Genomic DNA, 22,925 nt, shown 5'->3' on the forward strand with positions numbered 1-22,925 from the left:
CCTTGTTTCATATCTTTGATACTGTCACATTCCCCACTTGCATGCTTCCTCCATAAAATCACCCAAAACCCAAAATGCAGCCTAAGGAATATGGACTTAAGATATATCAACAATTATGCACCTCAGCCCTTACCCTGCCAACTACAGATATATTTCATCAGGAAGCAGGTTATTGAGCACTTTAATCCAGGTCCTATTTTAAGAATTGCATAGGTGAATATAACTACTAAACCACAAGGATGATGACAGCCTTGAATTATAAGGGACTGGACTCATTGTCTTGCTGATAATACAGCATAAATTACTATATATTGTTTTATCTAAACAATGGTTCTATTCCTATGTTCCCACATTTAAAAAAAAAATAAAAAAAAGAAACAAAACAACCAACCAAAAAATCCCAACAGCCAATCACACACTGGGACACTGGGATGGCACAATGCATTTTTCATCCTTGTATTAGGCTTTTGAAGAAAAAGACTAAATTCTTGTCCCCATTTTATCTCTACATACCTTTTTATGAAGCAGATCAAATTCTTCTCTGCCTAGCTTCACTGCTTTCCAGACCACCATCTTCTGAATTACTGTAAGAAAGAGATATTAAACCCCAGAACTCAACTTTTTAGTAGGAGCACAGTCATTTCAGTCCCATAACCCAGTATCAGAGTACATCTAGTTGGTTTTCCCTCTTCTAATACACAAAGTTATAAGATTAAAAAAATTAAGCACCAAAAAAAAAAAACCTGATTCTTGACAGCTTTCAGCCAAGTAGTAAAGACAAGTCAATCCCCCTCAAAACCCCACAAAGTTCTGTGCCTAAGGTATAACAGTGACACTAGTCCCAGAGATCACTGCTGTACTATCATTTTATTCAGTGTATAGAATTTATATATGAAGTGAACACTTAAACAATATACATCTCAACTTCCTCAGAATATTGGCTGAAATCCTATACGATTGCTTTTTCTGGTGTACCTACAGCTAGCTATAGGGTGTTGGTCACAAAGGCTTATATTAACAAAACTCTCAAAAAAACCCAAAAAAAATATTTCTGAATCACTACCCACCTACCAAGAACTGTAGCATTATAACACTATAGAACTCTAGCATTACTATATATACATATATATATATATATATATATATAGCATTAGAACTGTAACATTCTAATTACAGCCTCATCAACCAAATTCAGATGTATATTATCAATATTTGACAAAACAGACCTGCGAAGTTCCTTTGGAGTCACCCTCTCTGACACACAAATCTATCTTCTAAACAGTCAGTAGCTGATGAAACTTTCAGTTATTAAAATCAGGAAAAAGTACAAGGTTTAGTAGATTTTCTTCACATGTGTGTATCTGAGATAGAACTCCAAAGTAAAGCTTTATGAGCTGATCAACACATCCAACACCTCATCAAGCTTGAAAATATTTCAGTGCACTATACTGTGGAGGGTTGCATAAGAAAGGCAATTTTCAATCCAAGACATTTGCAGTCAGTCTCACCTATGTGCCCTGCAAAATCTTGGAGCAGATTCTCCTGAAAGGCATGCTAAGGCACATGAAAAACAAGGTGCTTGGTGACAGCCAGCATGGCTTCAATAAGGGGAAATCCTGCCTGACCAATCTGGTGGCCTTTTATGGTTGCGCTAAGGAACTGATGGACAGGGGTAGAGCAGTTGAGCACCAAGTAGAGCACCAAGTTGTGTGCTTCAGTTGATATGCTGGAGGGAAGGAATGCCATCCAGAGGGAACTTGACACACTTGTGAAGTGGGCTGATGCTAGCTTCATGAAGTTTAAGCATGACAAGTGCAAGGTCCTACACCTGGGTCAGAGCATTCCCAGGCACAGCTACAGGTTGGGCAAACAAGAGATTCATTCAGAGCAGCCCTGCGGAGAAAGACTTGGGGGTGTTGGTCAATGAGAAAATGAACATGAGCCAGCTCCAGTGTGCGCTTGTAGACCAGAAAGTCAACTGTATCCTGGGCTGCATCAAAAGGAGCATGACCAGCAGGTCGAAGGAGGTGATCCTGCCCCTCTACTCTGCTCTTGTCAGACCTCACTTGGAGTATTGTGTGCAGTTCTGGTGTCCTCAACATTAAAGGTACATGGAACTGTTGGAACAAGTCCAGAGGAGGGCCATGACGATGATCAGGCGACTGGAGCACCTCCCATATGAAGACAGGCTGAGAAAGTTGGGGCTGTTCAGCCTGGAGAAGAAAAGGCTGTGTGGAGAACTCATAGCAACCTTCCAGTATCTGAAAGGGGCCTATAACGATGCTGGGGAGGGACTCTTCATTAGCGACTGTAGTGACAGGACAAGGGGTAACATGTTAAAACTTAGGGGAAGTTTAGATTGGATATAGGGAAGTTAAGGGTGGTGACACACTGTAATAGGTTACCCAGGCAAGTTGTGAATGCTCCATCCCTGGCAGTATTCAAGGCCAGGCTGGATACAACCTTGGGTGACATGGTTTAGGGTGAAGTGCCCCTAGCCATGGCAGTGGGGTTGGAACTAAATGACCTCAAGGCCCTTTCCAACCCTAAGTATTCTGTGATTCTATGATTCTACTGTGAGGGCGGTTATGCACTGGAACAGGCTGCCCAGAGAAGCTGTGAATGCTCCATCCCTGGTAATGTTCACGGCCAGGCTGGATGGAGTTTTGAGTGACATAGTTTAGCATGTGGTGTCCCCTGCCCTTGGCAAGGAGGTTGGAACTAGATGATCTTTAGGTTCTTTCCAACCCTAACTATTCTATGATCCTTATGAAAAATAAATTTCCAAGACATATTCACAGTTTACAATGTAACTGAATTTTAAAGCTATTTAAAAAGGAGTGTAAATACTAGAAATATATTTCTATCACTGCAAGTAAGAATGGAAGCATGAATACAACATAGGGCAACGAAGGTCACTGGCAGCAAGAAATTCAAGAAGGGTGCCATACAGAAGGCCAAAGAGATAAAACGTAAGTGAAGGGACTGAGAGTAAAACATGCATTAGACTTGACACATTGAAAAAGAACTGCTAGGCTGCATCTCAAAACAAAAGGAAAGTTAACATGCTAAATGAAGTGACTGAGCTTTAAAGGATGGGCTGAGGGAGAGAGGTATAGCTTATTTTAGCAAGCAAGCTTTGCATTATCCTCAGGAAGGGGAAGCCTAAATGGGAGCACAAACACTCAAGCAGCAGAACAGCAACAGAAGTGCCTACACTTGCCCCTTTAGCTCCAGCAGTGCATCCATCCTTGTGCCCAGGGAACCCAAGCTATCAGCACCACAAGAGGCACTACTCCAGAGGCTGGTGTTAACCATCAAAATAGGCAACAATACCAGCTCCCAGTAACCCAGCAACTACAGGCTTACCCAGGATAATATGGTCTTTGACCACAAGCAAGAGAAATTTATGTTAATATGGATAAATAAAACAAGAGAAAAATTTCAAAGACTCTTTGAACACTGGAATTTTTAAGGAAGTCTCAAGGAAAGGAATGGACTGTACCTTCTCATTCATCACTAACCCTTATCAACTGGGTCAACAATAAGGTATAATTTTATACATCATACTAATATGCAAAAGAGCAAATATTTAACTATAATACACAAATTCTTTACTTACAGATGCTCAATTTGGTCAAATTCTGTTTCAGCTTCTGCATAATAGAAAAAGAATGACATAAGGCCTCAATTTAACAAACACTAGAAAAGTTCTGGCTTATTATTTTATTTACTCCATGTCTAAGCAAAAGATTTTTTAATTTTATTAGTTTCCCTAGATTTATAGTTCAAATTATCTTGTTCCTCTGTTCAGTGGAAGTATCTGTGAATTTTTCAAAAACCTTACTTTGGTCAAGTTTTAGCTTGATTTTAGTAAGTTATATATACAATATGTATACATACATGTATGTATAAGACTGAAAAACACATACACATATATGTATAATGTAGACACATATATGCATAGGGTATTTTACATACATATATCACTTCCGTTTCATCTTGTACATCTAGTTTGGCTCACCTATACGTGCCTTAGGTTCAACCACCAACATTAGTGCGTTCTGGTTTAATGCATTTTTTCCTTCTTACTCAATTGCTTAACAGAAGTTTCTCTCTTCAAGACTACTAAGAGTTACTTCCATTCCTAAACAACTATAGCCTCTAGATTATTTTGTCTTGTAAAGAAAAATGTAATGACGATATAAAAACATTTATGGAAGAGCACTGCTTAATGAAAGCACTTCGTACCTGAATTCAAGACTCATGACAGAGATTTAAAAATCTAAAATAATGCAGTGTTCTAGAAGGAAGTATTTTACCAGAAAAAAAAACAAATGGGGGAACCAGCGGTGGGGGAAATAATCACATTGAACTTCATGTATGAAGTGTTACATGTCATATTTTTCCACTTCTGTCTGCAATTTCAATGGAAGGCTAGAAAAGGCTTACCTGTACGTTTCACTTTTGTTGAATATATCTCATAACAGACAATGAGAGCTACTAAAGTAACAACTTCAATCACAATTGCTATGAAGGGTTTGAGAGGTGCCATGAAGGACAGAACTTTAAGCTTCAGTCTTCCTTCACTTTTTCCTAATTCAAAAGTAGCTTCACACGAATATTCACCACCATCCTCCTTGGTGAGCTTCAGTATCTTCAGCTCGGTTATACTGGCAGACTTTTTACTAATTACATACCTGTCTGCCAGCAAAGACTCATTAATGACAATCTGAAATTAAAAAAATACAAGTCTTATTAATGTAATGAGAAAGTGTCTAATCAAATTATTTATATTATCGATAGTTCTATATAGAGCAATGTAAAAACAAGTTCAGAACAAGTGGCATTTGTGAATTATGTTTACTGCACCTCCAAGGAAAAGTTTTATCTTACCTATCTGGCTGTGTTACCTTTACATTCAGTGGAGGAAAAGACACAGTTAAAAGTGTGAGCAAGTTGTCCGACCTGTTTTAGTCTACTTAAGTTCAGATGAAAGGTAGCCCTGACTCTACTGACTCTCCACTGACAAAGGCTGCTTCATGTGTCAGGATGCAATACTCAGGTTTTACCACAGCACAAAGCATGTACTTTCAAGTTGAACTGAGAATGCTGCTTCACTAGAAATTATGTTGACAGTCATACAAGCACAGAGGAGACAGATCTATTTACCTCCTCTCTAACTTATTTTAGAAATTAAATGGTGCTTCTCCCAGAAAAGGGTTAGAACAAAGTGGCTATGCTTCCAAGACTAATGTGGATCTTGAAACACGGGTACGTGAAGGACGGAAACGGCTGAGCAAGATTTTTCCTTACAGCCTTTAAGGCAAGAGCAGAAATGAGATTTCAGCTCCTTCAGAAACAACTGGCACAGCAGCCTCCACAATGGGATGATCCCCTTCAGCTCCAGTGCCCCAAAGGCCATACAGACTGGAAAATACAGAATTACTTTTACATGGAGAGGGAGGAAAATAGGTATGTGCCTGTTCACCTCAAGCCTCCAATATCTTTTATGTCTTTAGAAATGCCATGCTGTAAGATTTTTTCTTGGTATCAAGCAGCAAAATTTGAACAAAATATAACCATTAATATAGTAAAATGAAATGCCTAATGACCCGTCTGATTTGTTTCACTTCTATCTGGGCTGTAAGAGTATGGCAGGGACTTTCTAGAAAGGGGACATCATAAAAAACAGAACAAAAGCTAAATACCTGTAATAATGACTATTCCTAAATATCACAGATTTTTTTCACCTCATGTACAGAGATTTAAATGAGCTTTAGTAGAAATTCAATTAGTAGAGCCTACAGCAAAAAGTCATCATATTTTACAAAGTGTCTGTACTTGGACTTTGCCACATTATTTTGCTTGGCAAACAGATGGAAACCTTACCTGTTTACTTCCATTGGTCATATACCAGGTCCAAGAAATGGCTGTATAGCCATGACATTCACAAGTCATTACAGCTGGATATCTAAGGTAACTGATTGTGGGTTTTTCTTTTCGTTCAATTTTCGGTACTATGAAGTGGGAAAAAGTTTATTATGTGAGAGCTAGAAGTTTTAATTACAATACTGCAAACAGATATTTAGAAATGCAAACAGATATTGAGATATCTACTTATAGTAGTCCATTCACTTCCTTTTCCCTTAAAATATAGATGATTCTATTATTCAAGACATGATGTAAATGAAGAGTCATCTCAGGCTGACACTACACATACAGAATTTATGCAGAAACTATGACAATCCTGTTCACAGTTGCTGACTGATCTTAAAAGTTACCAATTAAAACTGAAAACCAAGTGATATTCAGATTGAGATTTCTACCCATGGTCACTTCCTCTTTCCTTAAAAGCTGTGAGCTACATGCTTCAATTCTAGTACACTAGAAAAACATACCAATTTTTGTGCAACTTCACTCAATCAGCAAAAAGTCATGGAAGTCTATTCCAGCCGTACTGCTACAACATAATGGTATGTGGCAATGACTGCATATACAGGGAGCTTCTCTTTGCAATTAAGACAAAACAACAGACTGATAGAACTCTGAAGTTAAAAATATTTTGAGTTGAAGTGTGGCTTTACGGTGCATGCCAGTATAAAAGAATGTCAGTCCAATCTTGATAAGGACAGAACTTTGCCAGAAGAAACAAGGCATCTTTGTAACTTCAAGCTACTTGTCCCAGCCACCATAACTACAGATGACCCACAGCCTTCCAACAGCAAAAGCTAAGATTTGTTGAATATATCCAGGCATGCCACAGATATATTTGCTCAGCTATAATTATATCATGCTAGAGTATGTATTTTTCCTTCCCCCTTCTTCCCCTCTTTATTAGGATGTTTACCAGCATGCTTTCTTCAGATTCATTTATTTTAAATTTTACCTAAAAGTTTCATTGTTCTATCTCGTAAGTATAAATCCAGTGCATCTTAAATTATATTGGTCACATTAGACTAAACAGGCCAAAAATTTGTTTTCAGCAGTTATGATGGAACAACTTGGTATAAACTAAGATTGTGTTTGTTCACCCCCCTCTTGACTGGCTAAGCACAAATTAGTTTTCCACAAAAAGTTCACTTCTTATGACCAACCAAGGTTCAAAATTTCTGGTCCAGAAACAGATATTAAACCAATTTCTTAAACAGAACACTGCTTAAAACCTCAGAATTTGCTGCACTACACATCAACCCAGCATCATTACTAGTGAAGTCTTCTCACCCCATATATATTTGTTTTAATCATTAAACACTATCCTTCTAAAGAGCTGTGGCAGAGTACATTCACTCCCATCAGGTAACTGCCAGTAATTGTTTACACCTTCCTGGCAATTTATAGAAGAGAAAAAAATGAAAGAAGTTAAAAAAAGAACTTAACACAGGAAAGCAAAGAGAAAAGCCTCCTACCCAGGACAATAGGGTTTTTTTAGTCAAAAAGATTTAGCCATTCTGATGAGTGGAAAACAAACTACAGCTACTGGCATACCAACAATACATATGACCACATTAGCCATGAACAAGGACACTAATATCCATCATGAGTTCTGGGATCTGGCTCTAACAGAGTGGTTAATCCTGAATGTGCAAGGAAATATTTGCAAGAATTTTTACCCAGCACTGTTGGTGCACAGAAAAATGTTGAGATGAGCAGACAGATGATCACACCAGCATTTGTACCAGTCAAGAGTTCCACACTAGTTTATAAAGACAAGATTTATTTCATAGTGCATACACCTGGACAGGTGCTCAAGGATCCCTGAATAAAAGGCAAACAAATTAATCTATTCTACCCTTTACTATAGCTTCTACAACAATTCAAAATACCCATGTATGATCTCCATATTTAATAATTTGATCTTCCTATAGCATCTCATTTTCTGCAGACATGGGTAAAAGCCTAACAACTCAAAATCTGCAGGGTCATGCCATGCCAGAATGGGGAGGAATGGGAGGAGAGACAAGACATCCATAATGCCTAACTGCCTTGTGGAAAATCATTGCAGTTAGTTACAGCAGTGATGACTTTAGCCACCTAGTCTATCAACATATTACTCATCTTTCAGTTTGAGATTTGTTCTCTCTGCATTATTGACTGGAAGATTCAAGGACTTCTCCTTCCCATTTCCTTCACTCTTACATTAATCTTAAAAAATGTCAAACCAGTACTTTTTATGGCACCAGAAGTGGCAGCATTCAACCGTTGTGAAAGAATTGTCCCATCTTCTTGTCATATATCAACCAGTCCTATGCACTGTTCTGGAAAAGATGACTTCCCTATTGAGTCATTCCTGCCCTTACTGAAACAGTTACTGTACACTTTCAAAAGAATAAGATATCCTTTCCCTTTTTTAATCTAAACAGAACTGGGTAGACATCAACTAAACTTTAAGGATATACTGACAAGAAAAACATGCAATCATTTTTAGAGATTAAAAAACCTCAATAAACCACAATTTTGACTTCATTTAATATTACAAGCTAGTCTTCCCTGGCTGAGGTTTGCAAACAGGTATCCTTTCAAGAGTTGAACTTACATGAGAGTTTCCTCAAGTCATGTGAGCAGATATCCCACTGAACAAAGGCAGCTTGCAGCACTGACGTGCAATACCCTGCTGGTTAGCCCAGCTGAGGTTAGGGTAAGTATTTGAAGAGGTATCAGTTTTAGAAGCCTGTGTTCAAGGAGAATCTCTCTCATATATATAGTAGCCTGTGGACCTTTCACAGATCAAATGTTTGTCTTGCTCTTCACAAAATTTGGATGGTGAGAATGGAAAAGGCAATAGCTCTCATTAAGATATGAACTTGGTCAAAAACCTGCCTCTATTCTGCCAATCATTTGCTCCTCTTGTAACATCGAATCTCAAGCCAAACTCCTAAGTCATTGGCTCTGCTTATTGAAGAATTTATCTGAGACACCATTCTTTCCTCCCAACCCCCAGAAAGTTATGAGCATTTACTCCTGCTTAGGGATGGAAAAGGAAGGGGAAATCAGTTGCTCATTTAGGAAAAAAGTAGGCTTATATGCTCTTTTGATTGCTAACAAATTTTGTTAAAAAGGCTTCAAAATTCTTCTTCCCTCCACCCCTTTGGTAGTATCACTTAGCTTGTCCATATTAGTCATTCCTTATCAAATTAAGTTGCAATTTCCATACTATCCAGAAACCATAATAACACACAATTTCAACAGTCAAGTGAAGCAAATCTGAAGTAAAATAAAACTGAAGTTAGTTAAATTGAATACAATTACCTTGTAAGTGAAAAATACCACTGAGCTGTTTTTCACCTTTCAGGGTACAGCTGTAATTTCCCAACTTACTGCTATCCGAGACACTAACTCTTAAAAAAAAAAAACAAAAACAAACAAACAATTGGTGACTGCTAATTAACATTCTAAATAAACAAAGAGATTAGTAGTGGAACAGAGAAGAGACATTGCTGAAACACTGGATTCAGATTCTCTGCAATGTAAAAACAGCATGACATTTTTAAGAAAACAGAAAAGCACAAGCACAGCTGTGAACATAAATATTTTCACCCTTGATGCTCATAGAAGGCCAAATATTTTTAAGCAGTATGATCTACAGTTTACGAAACAGGATACACTATATAGTTCACGTAGTGAACCCATGTCCAATGTTGGACTTCAGAAGAGATTTAAATGGTTAGCACAGCTTCAACACAGAACAGTTTTAAAGAGCTGCCACCTACTGAAGCCCAGCATCTCTGTCGGTAAAACATTTCACAGGCATCTTGTACAAAGATTTACATGGCTGTGCTTGTGTATGCAGAGTAGCAGAAAAGTGAAATACATTCTCACCACATTTTCCATCACAGAAATTTTAGATAAATATTACTGATGTTAAGAAACCAAAGCTATACAGAAATTAACTGGAGACTACCACATTAAATATCTGTAGAGGGGTTAATTTTAGAGTCCAACAGTAATTAGTATCAACTGAGGAAGATTTCTACATTTCTTGAGTCTCCTCAGAGAGTTAAGAAAATCTTTAAAACAAAATATTTTTGTTGTAAAGCTGTTTTCTTCTTTGTTTTGCTAACTATGACCTAACCATTGATGACTTTCAGCTTACTGCAAAGAAGCACTGAGATGGAAAGGAGAATGCGGAAAAACAGGGAACTTGAAAAAGTAATAGAGATGTTTTAGCAATATCAGGCTAAGACTACTTAAGTTCTTGGTAATACAAGAGCTCTTCCTTCATGCTTGTGGTAACTGCAACCTTTCTCCTTTCCTGCGGCTTCAGTATGCCAATTACAGGCATATTAATCACTGCATCTTGCTCTAGGACACACATGACTACTGCTGGCAGCATATATGCATGGGATAACTCATTAGAACCTGCAAGTCATATTGTAAAGAATGCTACTTACCTGATGCTCCAGCTGTTATCAGTTTTACTGGTATGACTGATTGTTTCATTTCCCCTTTTCCAAGTCACTTGAAAACTTTTCGAATAAGAATATTTCTTGTTCAATATGCAAGTAAGCTCAACTTCAACTACCTTGTCCAAACTGATAGTTCTTTCCACATAAGTACCAGATGCACCTAGAAAGTTTAAAAACTTTATTCACAAAAAAACATTTCTTCATTGTGGAAGAAGAATGGATTCAAATTTGTGTTTTACATATACTGGATTAGAAGTGGATATATTGTGTTGCTGTTATACTTTCCAGGCTAAAACCGCAAAATCAGACAATGCCAGTAATTTTCTTAAGCCATAACTGAGTTATGATACACATCCATTACAAAAATTACACTCCCTCATTCTGTAGGTAAAATTCTTATGGCGTTCTGTCCTGGTTTTAGCAGTAGCAGTCATTTTTTTCTCCTTCTTGGTAGCTGGTGCAGTGCTGTGTTTTGACTTTCGGGCTGAGAACGGTTGCGATAGCAAGTATGTTTTGAGTTACGGCTCAAATGTTTGGTTTGTCCAAGGCCTTTTCTGAGCCTCATACTCTGCCAGGGAGGAGGGGTAGCTAGGAGGAAGGAGAGACAGGACACCTGACCCAGGCTAGCCAAAAAGGTATTCCATACCATAGCATGTCATACCCAGGACGTAACCGAGAGGCACCCGGAAGGGCTGGAGCTCTGGGGGGATGGAGGAGGTATCGGTCAGGCAGGGTGGGATGGAGTTATGGGTCAGTGGCTGGTGAGGTGTTGTATTCTCTTCACTTGTTTGCTTTATCATTATTATTTGTAGTAGTAGTAGCAGTAGTGATTTGTGTTATACCTTAGTTATTAAGCTGTTCTTATCTCAACCCCTGGGGGCTACCTTCTTTGGATTCTCCTTCCTACCTCTCTGGGAGTTGGGGGAGCAAGAGGGGAGAGTGAGTTGATGAGCTGTGCAGTTTGGTTTTAAACCACGACAAGTTCTAACATACAAACATAAATATTCATTTCATTGAAAGCAAGGTAAGACATTCTTCTACATAATTTAACCCAAACCAAAGTATACTAAGTACTTAGCTCTCGCCAGGGGCAACAATATCTGCTCCCAGTCTAAACTTCCTCTTCAAATGCACATTTGGTATTTAAAAAGCAGGATTTACTGGATTAAAAATAATAGTAAATAGGAAAAATATTAATAATCTCAAAAAGTTTGACTGGTAAGTATCTACAAGCACCCAAGTTTCAGCCAGTTGCCTATTTTTAATGATACTGTGAGACCACAGGTAACGTGCCGCTGCTAGTGAAGATACTGACAAAAATCCACAGCCTTAACATTTTTGCATCTGGCGTTTCATGCTACAGCTGCTGAACTTGAAACCAGCTCATCTTCAAATTATGGCTGCCTTTGCCTTCCTAGTGGCAAGCCAGTACAACTACGATATGAAAACATTCCAATACAGTAAAACCACCTGACATTTTTTATGCTTACGAAGCTTGTTAAAAGCAAAAGTTAATGCATCCAAAAAATTAGATTTCAACAGCAGATACTGCAAGGGTGTTAAGGCACTGGAACAAGTTGTCCAGAAGAAGCTGTGGCTGCCTCATCTGTGGGAGAGTTCAGCGGTTGTACGGTGCTTAGATCAACCTGGTCTAGTGGAAAACATCCTGCTCGTGGCAGCAGAGGTTGGTACCAGATGATCTTTAAGGTCTCTTCCAACCTTAACTAGTCTATGATCATCTGAGTATCTTGTATCTTTTCTGATCTATTCAGCCTTTTATAAAAAAGTTTTGACTTTTTACTGGTCAGCACTGACATTTTATTTCATAATTGGCATTTTCTTTCATACCTTTTAGATACAACTGTGGTTAGTCTATCCAAATACTCCACCAAAATTATTTCAGGCCTCATCTCAATTCTACACCTACCCTATAGTATTTGATGGTCAAGGGTACAGTTGTATTTCACAGCTCACTCAAATTCTTTCAGAAAAAGCAAGTTTTAAGGTACAGTTCATTACACTAGTACTACTGCAAGTCACACCTAAGCAGCAGCAAAGACTGGCTGAAGTAGAAGCCCCAGATACTTCTATAAAATATTTAAACTTCACTGGGTCTGGTACACACATTTACAGCCTGCAGAACAGCACACCCAGAAGTCCAAATCCCAGCCAAAATACTACAGATCTGTTGAACTGAGGTCAAACTTTCAGGTGCAACACCTTAAGCTTTCATAGCAGAGGAAAGTCAGTAACTGCAACCCATTTATTAGAGCCACTACACTTAATAAATGAGCCAAGCATAACTCACCTTGTTGTTTACAATAGAAGTAATTTTACAAATGTAATTGGTTTCAGAGTAGCTAAACCTTTACAGTCAGGTTAATTACATTGGCTAAAAGCAGAAACTGTACTTTGAGTTTATTTAAAAACTTCACACTTTAAATGAATGGAATGTGAAAATCCTATGCTGTTGAAGGCTAATCACTACCCTAGCTGATATCTAGGACATCTCTGTACCAAGAGTACAAGTATCAGAGTAAGAGATATTACCTTAAGCTTCCTGCTAGAAAAAAATACAGTCTAAATGCTGTACAATAATGTCATTAAAATATCATACCAGAATTTTGCAATGGATTTCTAAATTATCTCCTCCCATTGAGAGATATTTCAGTTAATTTTTCCAGTTGTCCAAGAAATTAGTTATAAATTATTATTATGGGAACTTCACATTACTCTAGGAAGAGCTTTATCTTGCCTTTTCTCCATGCTTTAAATCCTGTAAAGCTGCAAAGTTGACTAACACCTGCTGGCTAACAAGTACCCTAGCTCATGTGGTCTTCACAAGCGGATTCACTAGCGCAAAGAAATTGTCACTTTGATTGGGGGAAACACATTAGCTATGAGCTGGTTTTACTTGCAATTTTTAAAAAGTAAGAATCTCATTCTACTTATTAGAACACAATACTCAATAATGCAACAAATTTATTAATATTTCCCTTTACTGGGCTCATCATATGCTTACTGTGAGCACTGTAACTTTATCAGGAAGATGCCATCCTAGCTACTTCTGTAACTCATATAAAAGATTGCGCACAATCATAGGCATTCAATATAACATAACTGGAATAGGAAAAGTTACATACCAGGTAGGAGTAACTCATACTGCACTGAAGTGACACTCTGATTGCTTGTCTGCCTGAACTCTTTTGTGGCAAGATTTGGACCTAACAAGGTTGTAATGGAAGCAAACAGATATGTTATGATCCTATAAAGGTAATCATACTGCAGAACATCAATACAGTGCTTCAATTATTTCTTACAGTAATATGAGGGAAAGAAAAGGACCTTGCTAAATGCAGACTACTGTGGAGATCCTTTCACATACCTTGTGGGTTACAAGTCAGAAACTGAAAACTGCAGTGTTGTGTGGCGGCTGCTGCTATAGTAGTTATGTCATTTTAGAAGATCATTTCTAGCTTTAATATACTGTAACTGTGAATGTCAACACTCTGAAGAAGTTTGTAACTATCAATTTTAAAGCCTGATTCAAAGATTATAAGTGGGCCCTAGAACTGTATAGGACGGCATTAATGTTTAAGTTAAAAGTTAATGTTAATTAAGCTTTAAAAAAAAGGCAAAAAACAAAAACACCCACCCACAAAAAAAAAACAAACCAACAAAAAAAACACAACCAAAAAAAAACATCACAAACGCACACACACACGACATAACCAAGAACAGAACAATGCCATTCCCAAAGCCACTACAATTTAACAATATGGCCAAAAAAGCCTGAGGTGGACTATCTAATCTAGATGTAGCTCTAATAAATGCAGAGGCAAGAACATCCTGTGTTCCACTGGAACATGGTCAGTCCCTCACTGCTCCACAAAACTGCAGAGAACACTCTTCCTCAGAAGCTATATATATTGACCACCATCTGCCTGACTAAAATATACTCATTTCCTTCTGCAAGGGAAAACTGTGTTTAGGAAGTTTAATACAGCCTGCAAAAACTCTGTCAGACTATGGATAGCCTACTTTTCAGGGACTACCTTTATAAAACTCAATACAGCTCCCAGGCAGGCAACTGTAAGCATAAACAGTCTGTTCCCACTACTCTAGTTGTTTTCATGCTGCATGCATTTCCAGGACAGAGCAAGAAAGCAAACTGAGAAACTACAGCATTAACAGCAGATGTAGCCCCACTAAGGAAGCATCATCCTTCCACATCTACACACATAATTGTTTCCTTAATATTGTACTATCAGCATACAAATCCTTAGTAAACTGAAACACACTGTGGGAGAAGGCATTAGAAAAGAAAGGTCAATTCAACACAGTTCTAGCAATTTTATTTTCTTTCAGTTTCCACAGTTACTTTCTGTACAGCTTGAACATCTCTGTCTTGTTAATTACCAATGAATACAAAACCTCTATAACCATTTTATATAGGAAAAAAAAAAAGACGTAAAACCTTAGGGTAGCTGAAACAACCATTTCAGTAGAATGATGTGATTGCTTTTACCAGGTACAGATACTTCACGTCCAAGTGTCACATGATCCGAAGGGCGCCCCTGCATTTGCCAACTGACAATTTGTGTAGTTGCCATGGGTTCTGAAAGGTGACAAAAAACAAATCTGTTACAAAAAAATATTCTTCTTTCAATTTAGTGCAGAAACAAAAGCAACAGATTCTTCCTGCCCCGCAGTAGATAAAATGCACTAAATATTTTTAGTTTTACATGCGTGCAAAGCAAATTTATTGTAAATTTTATAATGCATTTCAGAAATACATAAGTAGTAACTATATATTGAATCTGCCTAATCATACAACATTAAAGGGGAAAATTATACTAGTTTTTGTAGAAGAAAAAGGGCGTCATTATGTCTCCCGTGCATGGATTGAAAAGGTTCATATTGAGCCAGGAAAATGGAGAAAACTGGCCTACAGCTTGATTTCTTACTGACAGAAGCACTGGGTGGCAGAGTTGATCACTGTGCAGTAAAAATAGTCTCTGAAAGCCTAGGTCTCCTCAGAATTACTCCACTTTCCCTGCATAAAATAGTGAACTCTGAGGCAAAGTTCCTGAACATATTTCTCTCAGCTACAATCTGAGAGAACCTAGCTGTGCTGAAGGAGGGCCCTGCTAGTGATTTGAATCCAAAAGTCTCTGAGCAAGCATAAGCACAGGTACCACATGCCTTCCAAGTTGCAGGACTGTTCTGTAAAGCAGTGTTTTTCTTTTATCTGCATATCAGCTCACAACACTAAGAACACTATGCCACAGGCAATCAGCCTTTTGCCTGGTTTGTTACATATGCACTTTCATACCTTCCCTCCCGCTTCAGTAAGTTAAAGTAACAATAAACCTGTATATTAAGGTGGATGACACAGAAGAACCAGCTACATTTTGGTTGTTATTGACAGCAGACTGTTATCAATCTCAGGTGCTATCACAAAATGGCTTTTTAAGCAAAAGAAAATTATAAAGCTCTCTCCCAGCACTGGACAGTAAGTCCTGGTTCTCTAGATAAGAGCACAAGCAAGCCTTGATCTCTACCCGACGGTGAAAAACTAGCCCAAGTGTTTACCCCTGAAATAAGTTATGAAGGCTGAAAAAGGTCTGGAGAATCTTTCTTTGCTTAGGTGTGAAACACCCTGTTTTGTCATGGGCCACTTGAGTTTACGTCAGTCTAGTACCTGCATCACCTCATTTGTTACTGAAATCTCGCATGATGATACATTCAGAAGGCAGCAGTGACAGTGCATATGGTAATTGTTATCCATCCATAAAAACAAAACCATCTTTAAAATGTCCTGCACACTAATAGGATCATTATACTGACTTTCTCAACACACATATAAATGAAAATAATCAGGTTAGGTCACATTATATAAAATAGTTGTGTATTTTAATTCATGGAAGCTTTCAAGACATATTTCTAGTCCTTTATAGATCACATCTTTCTATACAACCTCTAGTGGAAGGTGATTCTACCCATAGCAATGGGATTGGAAGTAGAATGAGCTTCAAGGTCCTTTCCAACCCAAACCATTCTGTGATTCTATGTATATGCATGCTTATGTACGGAAAGAGTTACTGAATACAACAAAAAAGTAGATGGAATAACTTGTCCAAACTTGCCTGAGTTCATGTATAAATGTAACTCAGTCCATGTTGATAAGCAGTAACCAACATGAGTTTTGGTACACTGCTGAATTACTGTGTTTACAAGAAAGGAAAGGTGGAATTCTTCTTCTGCCTGGAACTTGTTCTCTGCTCCCTATTAAAACCACAGTTAAGATCCAGAATATGATGAATAAAGTGCAGGGACAACCAAAGGTTTTGACACATCCATAATTTAAAAAAAAAAAAATAGAGGAAGATAGCACGCAATAGCAAGGTGCCTGGCATTATTAACAGAATCACAGAATAGTTTGTGTGTGTATATATATAGTTAGTTAATAATATATATAATTAATGCCCTGGCACAAGAGCATCATTATACCTCTCACTAGCTCAAGAGGAAGATTCCTCACACATAAAATGATCAGGGGTAAGTGCTAAACCAGAACCTCCAACAGTGGTTGCAAGCTGGGAATTATCCCACCTCCAGGGTCACTGCCTGCTTTTATCACATATATGCATAAAGGCAAAAGATCACACAATTATCAGTTAGACAGCTTTTTCCGGTCCTCAAGATGCTTACACCTTAGCTCTTGAAGTGGCTTTAAAAGACCTAGATTACATATTTACTTCTCTTCCCTCTGAAAAGTCACAATCTTATTCTGAAAGACTTTAGTATAAAAATGTAAACTCTACACCATAATTTAGTATCACTAGAAAAATGTATTATAGCTTTAGGTGTACTGAAATAAAACAATTACCAGGAAATGACTCATTAAGTCCATTCTTCACATTAGTCAAAGAGTTTGCCTGAGACTGGCTGCTTGCATCTTGTGTTGTCATAGCTGGATCTAAAGAAAGAAAAAAGGGTTTGTAGAAACTTTACTCCCCTAAGTTGAGCTGAGTCAGAAGCATCTAGTTAATGAAAATAATTAAAAGAGAATTTCCTCACCACAGCCTACTACCTACATTTTTTCCCAAAGTTCTGAGCTTACATAGCCAAAGTGTGCAAGAATTACTCTCCATTATTTATTTAGCTTACTTTAGGCAAGAAAAGATTAGAGAACAGAAGCAGTATTTGACCTCCAGTTTCTGTAGAGGTATCTTTTCCTGTAACTAGCCTATAGTCAGGCAAAGCTATTCTTCAGGATATTCCACCAGGCCAATAAATTTTATAAACTGTACTCAAATTCTGTCTTGTTTATGGGCTTAGACCACCAAGTTTTATGACACTAATACTAGTTGGTTATTTTTAAACAAAGATTAGCAGAGTCACTAATAGAATAAGGACCTCATTAAAACCTTACACATCTAGCCTGTTTTGTGATGCAGTGAAAAACTTTCTTTCCTATTGCTATTATCCTGGTGAGCAAAGCAAAAGCATTTATCTTAAATATGGAGTTCAAGTAGTAATAATGACTATTTCCATTTATCATCACTGCAAACCTGATTCTGCTCCTGTAACACAGCTTTTGCAAGAACCAGGCAAGACTATAGGGTTTTGCTTTATGGTCTTGACTGGAGAAAGGACAGGGGAAGACGCAGAAGACTTGCTTAGTTGAGTATATTGTTGCGTCGCCCTTCTATTAAGAATTCAAGGTCCCTAGTTATTTTATAAAAATCAAGATATTTATCCCTTCCTTTCTGTTCCCATATTTGGGTGGCACAACTAGTTAAAATAAATGCTATTGCCTTCAGATCCTTATGTATTCCAGGACATATTCTACTGCCATAACACTAGGCCACACTTGTTCTCAGACTCAGAGCAATCTCACATTAGTAGTTTTTTAAGTTGTTTGGCTGGTACCTACACAGGGAAAAAAAGGACATGTGATTTGCATTTGTAATTAAAGTCTGGCAGGGGTAATAATCTATGCTAGACATCCAAGACAGCAGCAAGTATAGATGGGAAGTCAATAGCTACATCGTACTTTAAAGTGTGCCCAAGCTCACCAAGAGCTGCATGCCTTCAGCAGAAGGTAAAGTCAGCACCACACCAGTTCCTACAAGTGAACAACACTACCAATACTACTGCCTCATTTCAGTGCGATGGGCATAGACCACACAGACTCTCCCACTGGCACTTCCAGCACACGGTTACTCCAGACTACATCAGTCATGCCCAGCTTGCACCATCTGCTTTTTCAATCTGCCTCAGAAGTAAAACAAGATAGTCAAATAATATTATTAAAAAATTAAGCATTCGCAGTTCTTAGCAACAGGCTCTTAATTCTTCATACTCCACACCAATCCAGTGGTCCTACAGCCAAGTATTCCCTCCTAGCCCTTCACCTAAGCAAAAAATTTAAGAAATCTGCTCTGAGTGTCTGCTGACTTATTACCCAGGCAGCAAGAAGACCAAGTCTTATTATCTTCTTAACAAAGTTGCTGAGAGCAGGAAGAGCTAACATGCTTCCAATATTCATGGTAAGGTTGAAGAAAGGTCCATGAATTTTTATATCTGTAGCATCTTGAGGCATTCTATGGATATCATGGATCAACTGACCATCAGCTCGGTGCATCACCTGCACAGTAACTAAAATCCCAAAAGATGTATTTAAAAGATGCTAGAGCCAAGCTATACAGCAGATCTGTTATCGCTCTGCAAGGAACACAGATAACCTGCAACATGTTTTGCATACTAATATGGTTGTCATCTTGGCTGTCTTCCTTGATTCACATACTAAGTGAAAGCAGTCCAAGTAGCATTATTTCTAGTCACCACCGCTTCCACGTCTTAGCTCTTATCTGTCCACATGTCAAACTACATAGAAGAGATAACATTGCACTGCTCTTCTCTCATATACACCTGCCGAATAGCATCAGAAATCAAGATGACCCAGCACTGCATGCTTAGTGTCACCAAGTCAGGCAGTAATGTAAGCAAGTCAAACAGTGTAACTTCTCAAAACTACTGAGTCATGGCTGCATACCTTCGCCTACAATTGATGTGCATTAGATTTAATCAATAGTGTGGTGGCTTGCTATTCTCTTGGTGCCCTGATCTTTATGCAGGAAGGAGATGGGGAGAGTATGATGTCAATTTGTTTTTCTGCCTTACCTCTGCAGCCAATAGTTGGAGGATAGAGTGTGGACATACCACACTTATCACCAGCGCAATTTTAGCTTTAGAATCTATTCTTTTTCAGCCAGAAAAACAGCTGAATAGAAAAGCACTGAGATATAATTTAGTTTAATTTAACATCATCAATTTAATGTTTAATTTAATGCCAATTTATTTCATACCAATTTCACTATCCATAACCAGCCACCAGAACCTCTCAGGACTCCTAGGAAAGATAAAAGCTGCATGCTGAGCTCTCCCAAAAGCAACAGAGGATTCACATGAATAAAGACTTCCAAATGCCCTGAGATAGAAGCCCCTCCCTCAGGACAAAACAGAAAAATCCAACCTGGAAGCAAAGTCCTTAAGAAATTAGGTGCATCCTCTACTCCCATAACTCCTTAGTATCTTTAGGGGTAGAAGCTGGGAGATGAGATGTGGTGGATTTGCTTTTCCTCAAGGAATGCTGCAACTAAACTAGGCAACCACAGAGGTTGCCTAATGAAGCAGCACACTCTGAAGAACAGTGTTGTGACACCACCCTCCATTAGAAATTACTCTCAATTCAGTACAGAGTGATGGTTTTATTTTCTTTTTTTTTTCAAAAAAATTAACATTTACAAAACTAAAAGAGAAAAGCAACAGAATAAGAACTCTTCTCAAGCTATTTACCAAAATAAAATTGAAGAGGCCTCTTGTAGTTTCTGCCTGACCAGCTGCAGACTACACAACCCAGCTTTCTGCAACTGTCCTGCACTTGCTACTCCCTCAGGTTGTTTCTACTGCAAGCACTCCTTTTGCCTGAAGAAGTCTGCTGAACCCCCACATCCTCTGAATGCATACTGTTTCTGGACTTCACAGGAAGGTAATTTTAGTTCTCCACCCTCCAAAAGAACATGATATTCCCCTTTACTGCAGGTGCACAGATAGCCCGTGTGCCTGACAAGCTTTTGTACATTAGGCTAATAACCAAAGAAAGCTTAAAATACTCTTCCTCACATTTAAATCACATGGAGATCACCATGGTAGGAAGTATGAAGCGTTCCTACCTAGTTTATACAAATATAAAAGCATTTAATATAAATCCAAAAAACAACAGTCTCTATAGAGATAAAGGGTAGTAATGCAGGTGGCTTATTTCTGAAGTCTGCTCAAAGCCAGACACGATATCCACCATTTCAGGAAGACAGACTTTGGAAATTTTGGAAACACAAATAGGGTTTTGTTGGGTTGGGATTTTTTGTGTGGCTTTGGCCTTTCTTTAGAATATATATATATATATATATATATATATATACATATACATATAGTTTGTTTTTCAGAAGATTGTACTTCACTAATGGCTTTACATAAACTTAGAAATGCTTCAACTACCTTTAGGTAGTTTTCAGCAGTAGCAGTCACCAACAAATATGTGGCTAACTTGCTATAATGCAACACAGGCTCCTGCAATTATCAGGCCCTTTACAGTCACAAAACATTTTGATTAATGAAATAAAAAGTTTGAAAAGACTTAAAGCTTTGTGTACATACACATGTATTTTACAGCTTAAGAACTACAGATTTTCTTCTGTGTGCATACATAAATATATGTATTTTAAACAAGCCTTAATAAGTATAAAACACATTGTCTGTCCTTATATATTCATACAAATCATAATATTTAGTATTATATGAAACCACTACAAATTCTACAGAGGTTATCAGACACAGGGCGCAGTACTGCTTCTCTTAGTATTAGAAAAAACAACAGAGGCACAAAAACTTGTGTTGATATGTAATTGCTTACATATCACACACTGAAAATGCAGCTATACCACTGACAGTGAATTGAAGTCTCAGCAATAATGTTCACATACATGCATTGGCAGAACATTCTGCCTTGGCAAGGCACACTCCAACAGTCACATCTTCCACAGCAAACATTAGCAATCTGATATTTCCTTCCACTACCATTCTGTACTACTCTACAATGCTCTACAAACAGCAATTAATAGAAATACACTAGCTTCAGGGAAAGGGGGGTGTAACAAAAAAAAAAACTAACAAAAAAACACAACAAAAAAAAAACCTATACCAAACTCCTATTTCTGTTGAAAACTGCTAAAGGAAGAACAGAACCCAGACAGTCCAAGTCCCTCTTCCCTCTTGGACTTTAGATGTCCCATTTAATAATCCAATCTAAAATCCTCCAAGGAATATTACTCACAACCTGCCAGGCACAGTTCATGCAACTTACCAATTTGTGTTTTTTTCAGAACTTAAAATAGTGCTTTACCAATAATCATAAGGCAGCAATAAAACACAAGTCCTGCACCTGTAAACTAAGAAACCCTCCGGTCCGCGAGGCAGAGAGCAGGGATGGTGCCAGACCCCAGGCCTAGTGCGTTCTCTGTCCCTCAGCCAGCACCACGCCGGCCACCATGTTACCGGCAATTAGAGGGCGGAAGAGAGGGGGTCCCTATTTCCAGCAGACCTACGAGAAACCCGAATTAAAGGCGAGAGCACGCGGAGGCAGGGGGAAGACGGCACCAAGGGGCTCCGACCCCGGGGAGTGTAGGTGTCGCTGAGAAAAAACGCCTCGATCGTTTGAACAGGCAGGGTCGAGGGACACCCGCCTGGCCGCGCCACCGCCTCGTTCCCTGGAGAGTCAGGGGGATGCTGCCGGGCAGGGAGAACCTTAGCTCGGCCGAGCTCCCAGGTGGTGCCCCTGTCCCCCTTTGCCCCATTCCACCCCGATTCTGAGGGCGGACAGGGTGGCTGCAGCATGGCAACCGCCCAGCCCAACCCGCGAAACGAGGGCGCATTTACCTGCTGGGCTCCCGCCCGAGAGACTGAGGTAGAGGCAAAGCAGCAGCAACCTCCCCAGACACTTCCCGGCGAAGGCGGCAAGCATAGTGCCACAGCAGCCGAGATCTGCCGCTCCCGGCGACGCACAGGCAGCTGGCTCGGCGGCGGTCACTGGGGAAGCCTCGAGCGGGCACGGGCGGCTCTGAGGGAGAGCCGGCTGCGCACCTATCAGAACCAAAACAAAGCAGCCCAAAGGCCGCGGACAGGGCAAGTGTTAGGCAACGACTGCGAGAAAAAGGCTGTGGAGCCACCACAGACACGCCTCACAGGGATAACGTGCCCCCACCGTGCTCTCTGCAGCGGGAGGAAGGGCGTGTGTGAGCACTGGTGGCTAATTGGTGAGTGCTCCGCAGCTGACCCGGTTCGGAGCCTTGCTAGGGCTGCTGGAGCTGACAAGAGCGCTTACGGGGGTGGGTCCGGTCTTGCCTATGATTGGAAACGGGTGTTGCTGCAGGACCCACCTCTGGTCGATCC

General features: G+C 39.1%; 1 protein-coding gene across 1 annotated transcript; it reads right to left on the minus strand.

Moving 5' to 3' along the window:
• Window positions 1-529: 529 nt before the first annotated feature.
• EMB (embigin) lies at window positions 530-21,557 on the minus strand. The gene is made up of 9 exons (XM_031051579.2): window positions 21,461-21,557; window positions 18,873-19,073; window positions 17,299-17,388; window positions 10,392-10,566; window positions 9,250-9,338; window positions 5,893-6,020; window positions 4,453-4,732; window positions 3,623-3,656; window positions 530-584 (listed from the first exon to the last, which is right to left on the minus strand). The coding sequence occupies exons 1-9, from the start codon at window positions 21,555-21,557 to the stop codon at window positions 530-532; spliced, it is 1,149 nt and encodes a 382-aa protein (XP_030907439.1).
• Window positions 21,558-22,925: the final 1,368 nt, after the last annotated feature.

The sequence above is a fragment of the Melopsittacus undulatus genome, chromosome Z, assembly GCF_012275295.1.
Source record: "Melopsittacus undulatus isolate bMelUnd1 chromosome Z, bMelUnd1.mat.Z, whole genome shotgun sequence".
NCBI classification, from domain to species: domain Eukaryota; kingdom Metazoa; phylum Chordata; class Aves; order Psittaciformes; family Psittaculidae; genus Melopsittacus; species Melopsittacus undulatus.

Coding starts and splice junctions, on each gene's coding strand:
- EMB (XM_031051579.2), bottom strand. CDS start 21,557: ATGGTAGTGGAAGGAAATATCAGATTGCTAATGTTTGCTGTGGAAGAT. Junction 17,389..18,872: donor TCTTGCTGCCTGGGTAATAA/GTCAGCAGACAC, acceptor TTCTTTCTTTAG/ATCCAGCTATGACAACACAA. Junction 585..3,622: donor TTTGACCAAATTGAGCATCT/GTAAGTAAAGAA, acceptor TCTTTCTTACAG/TAATTCAGAAGATGGTGGTC.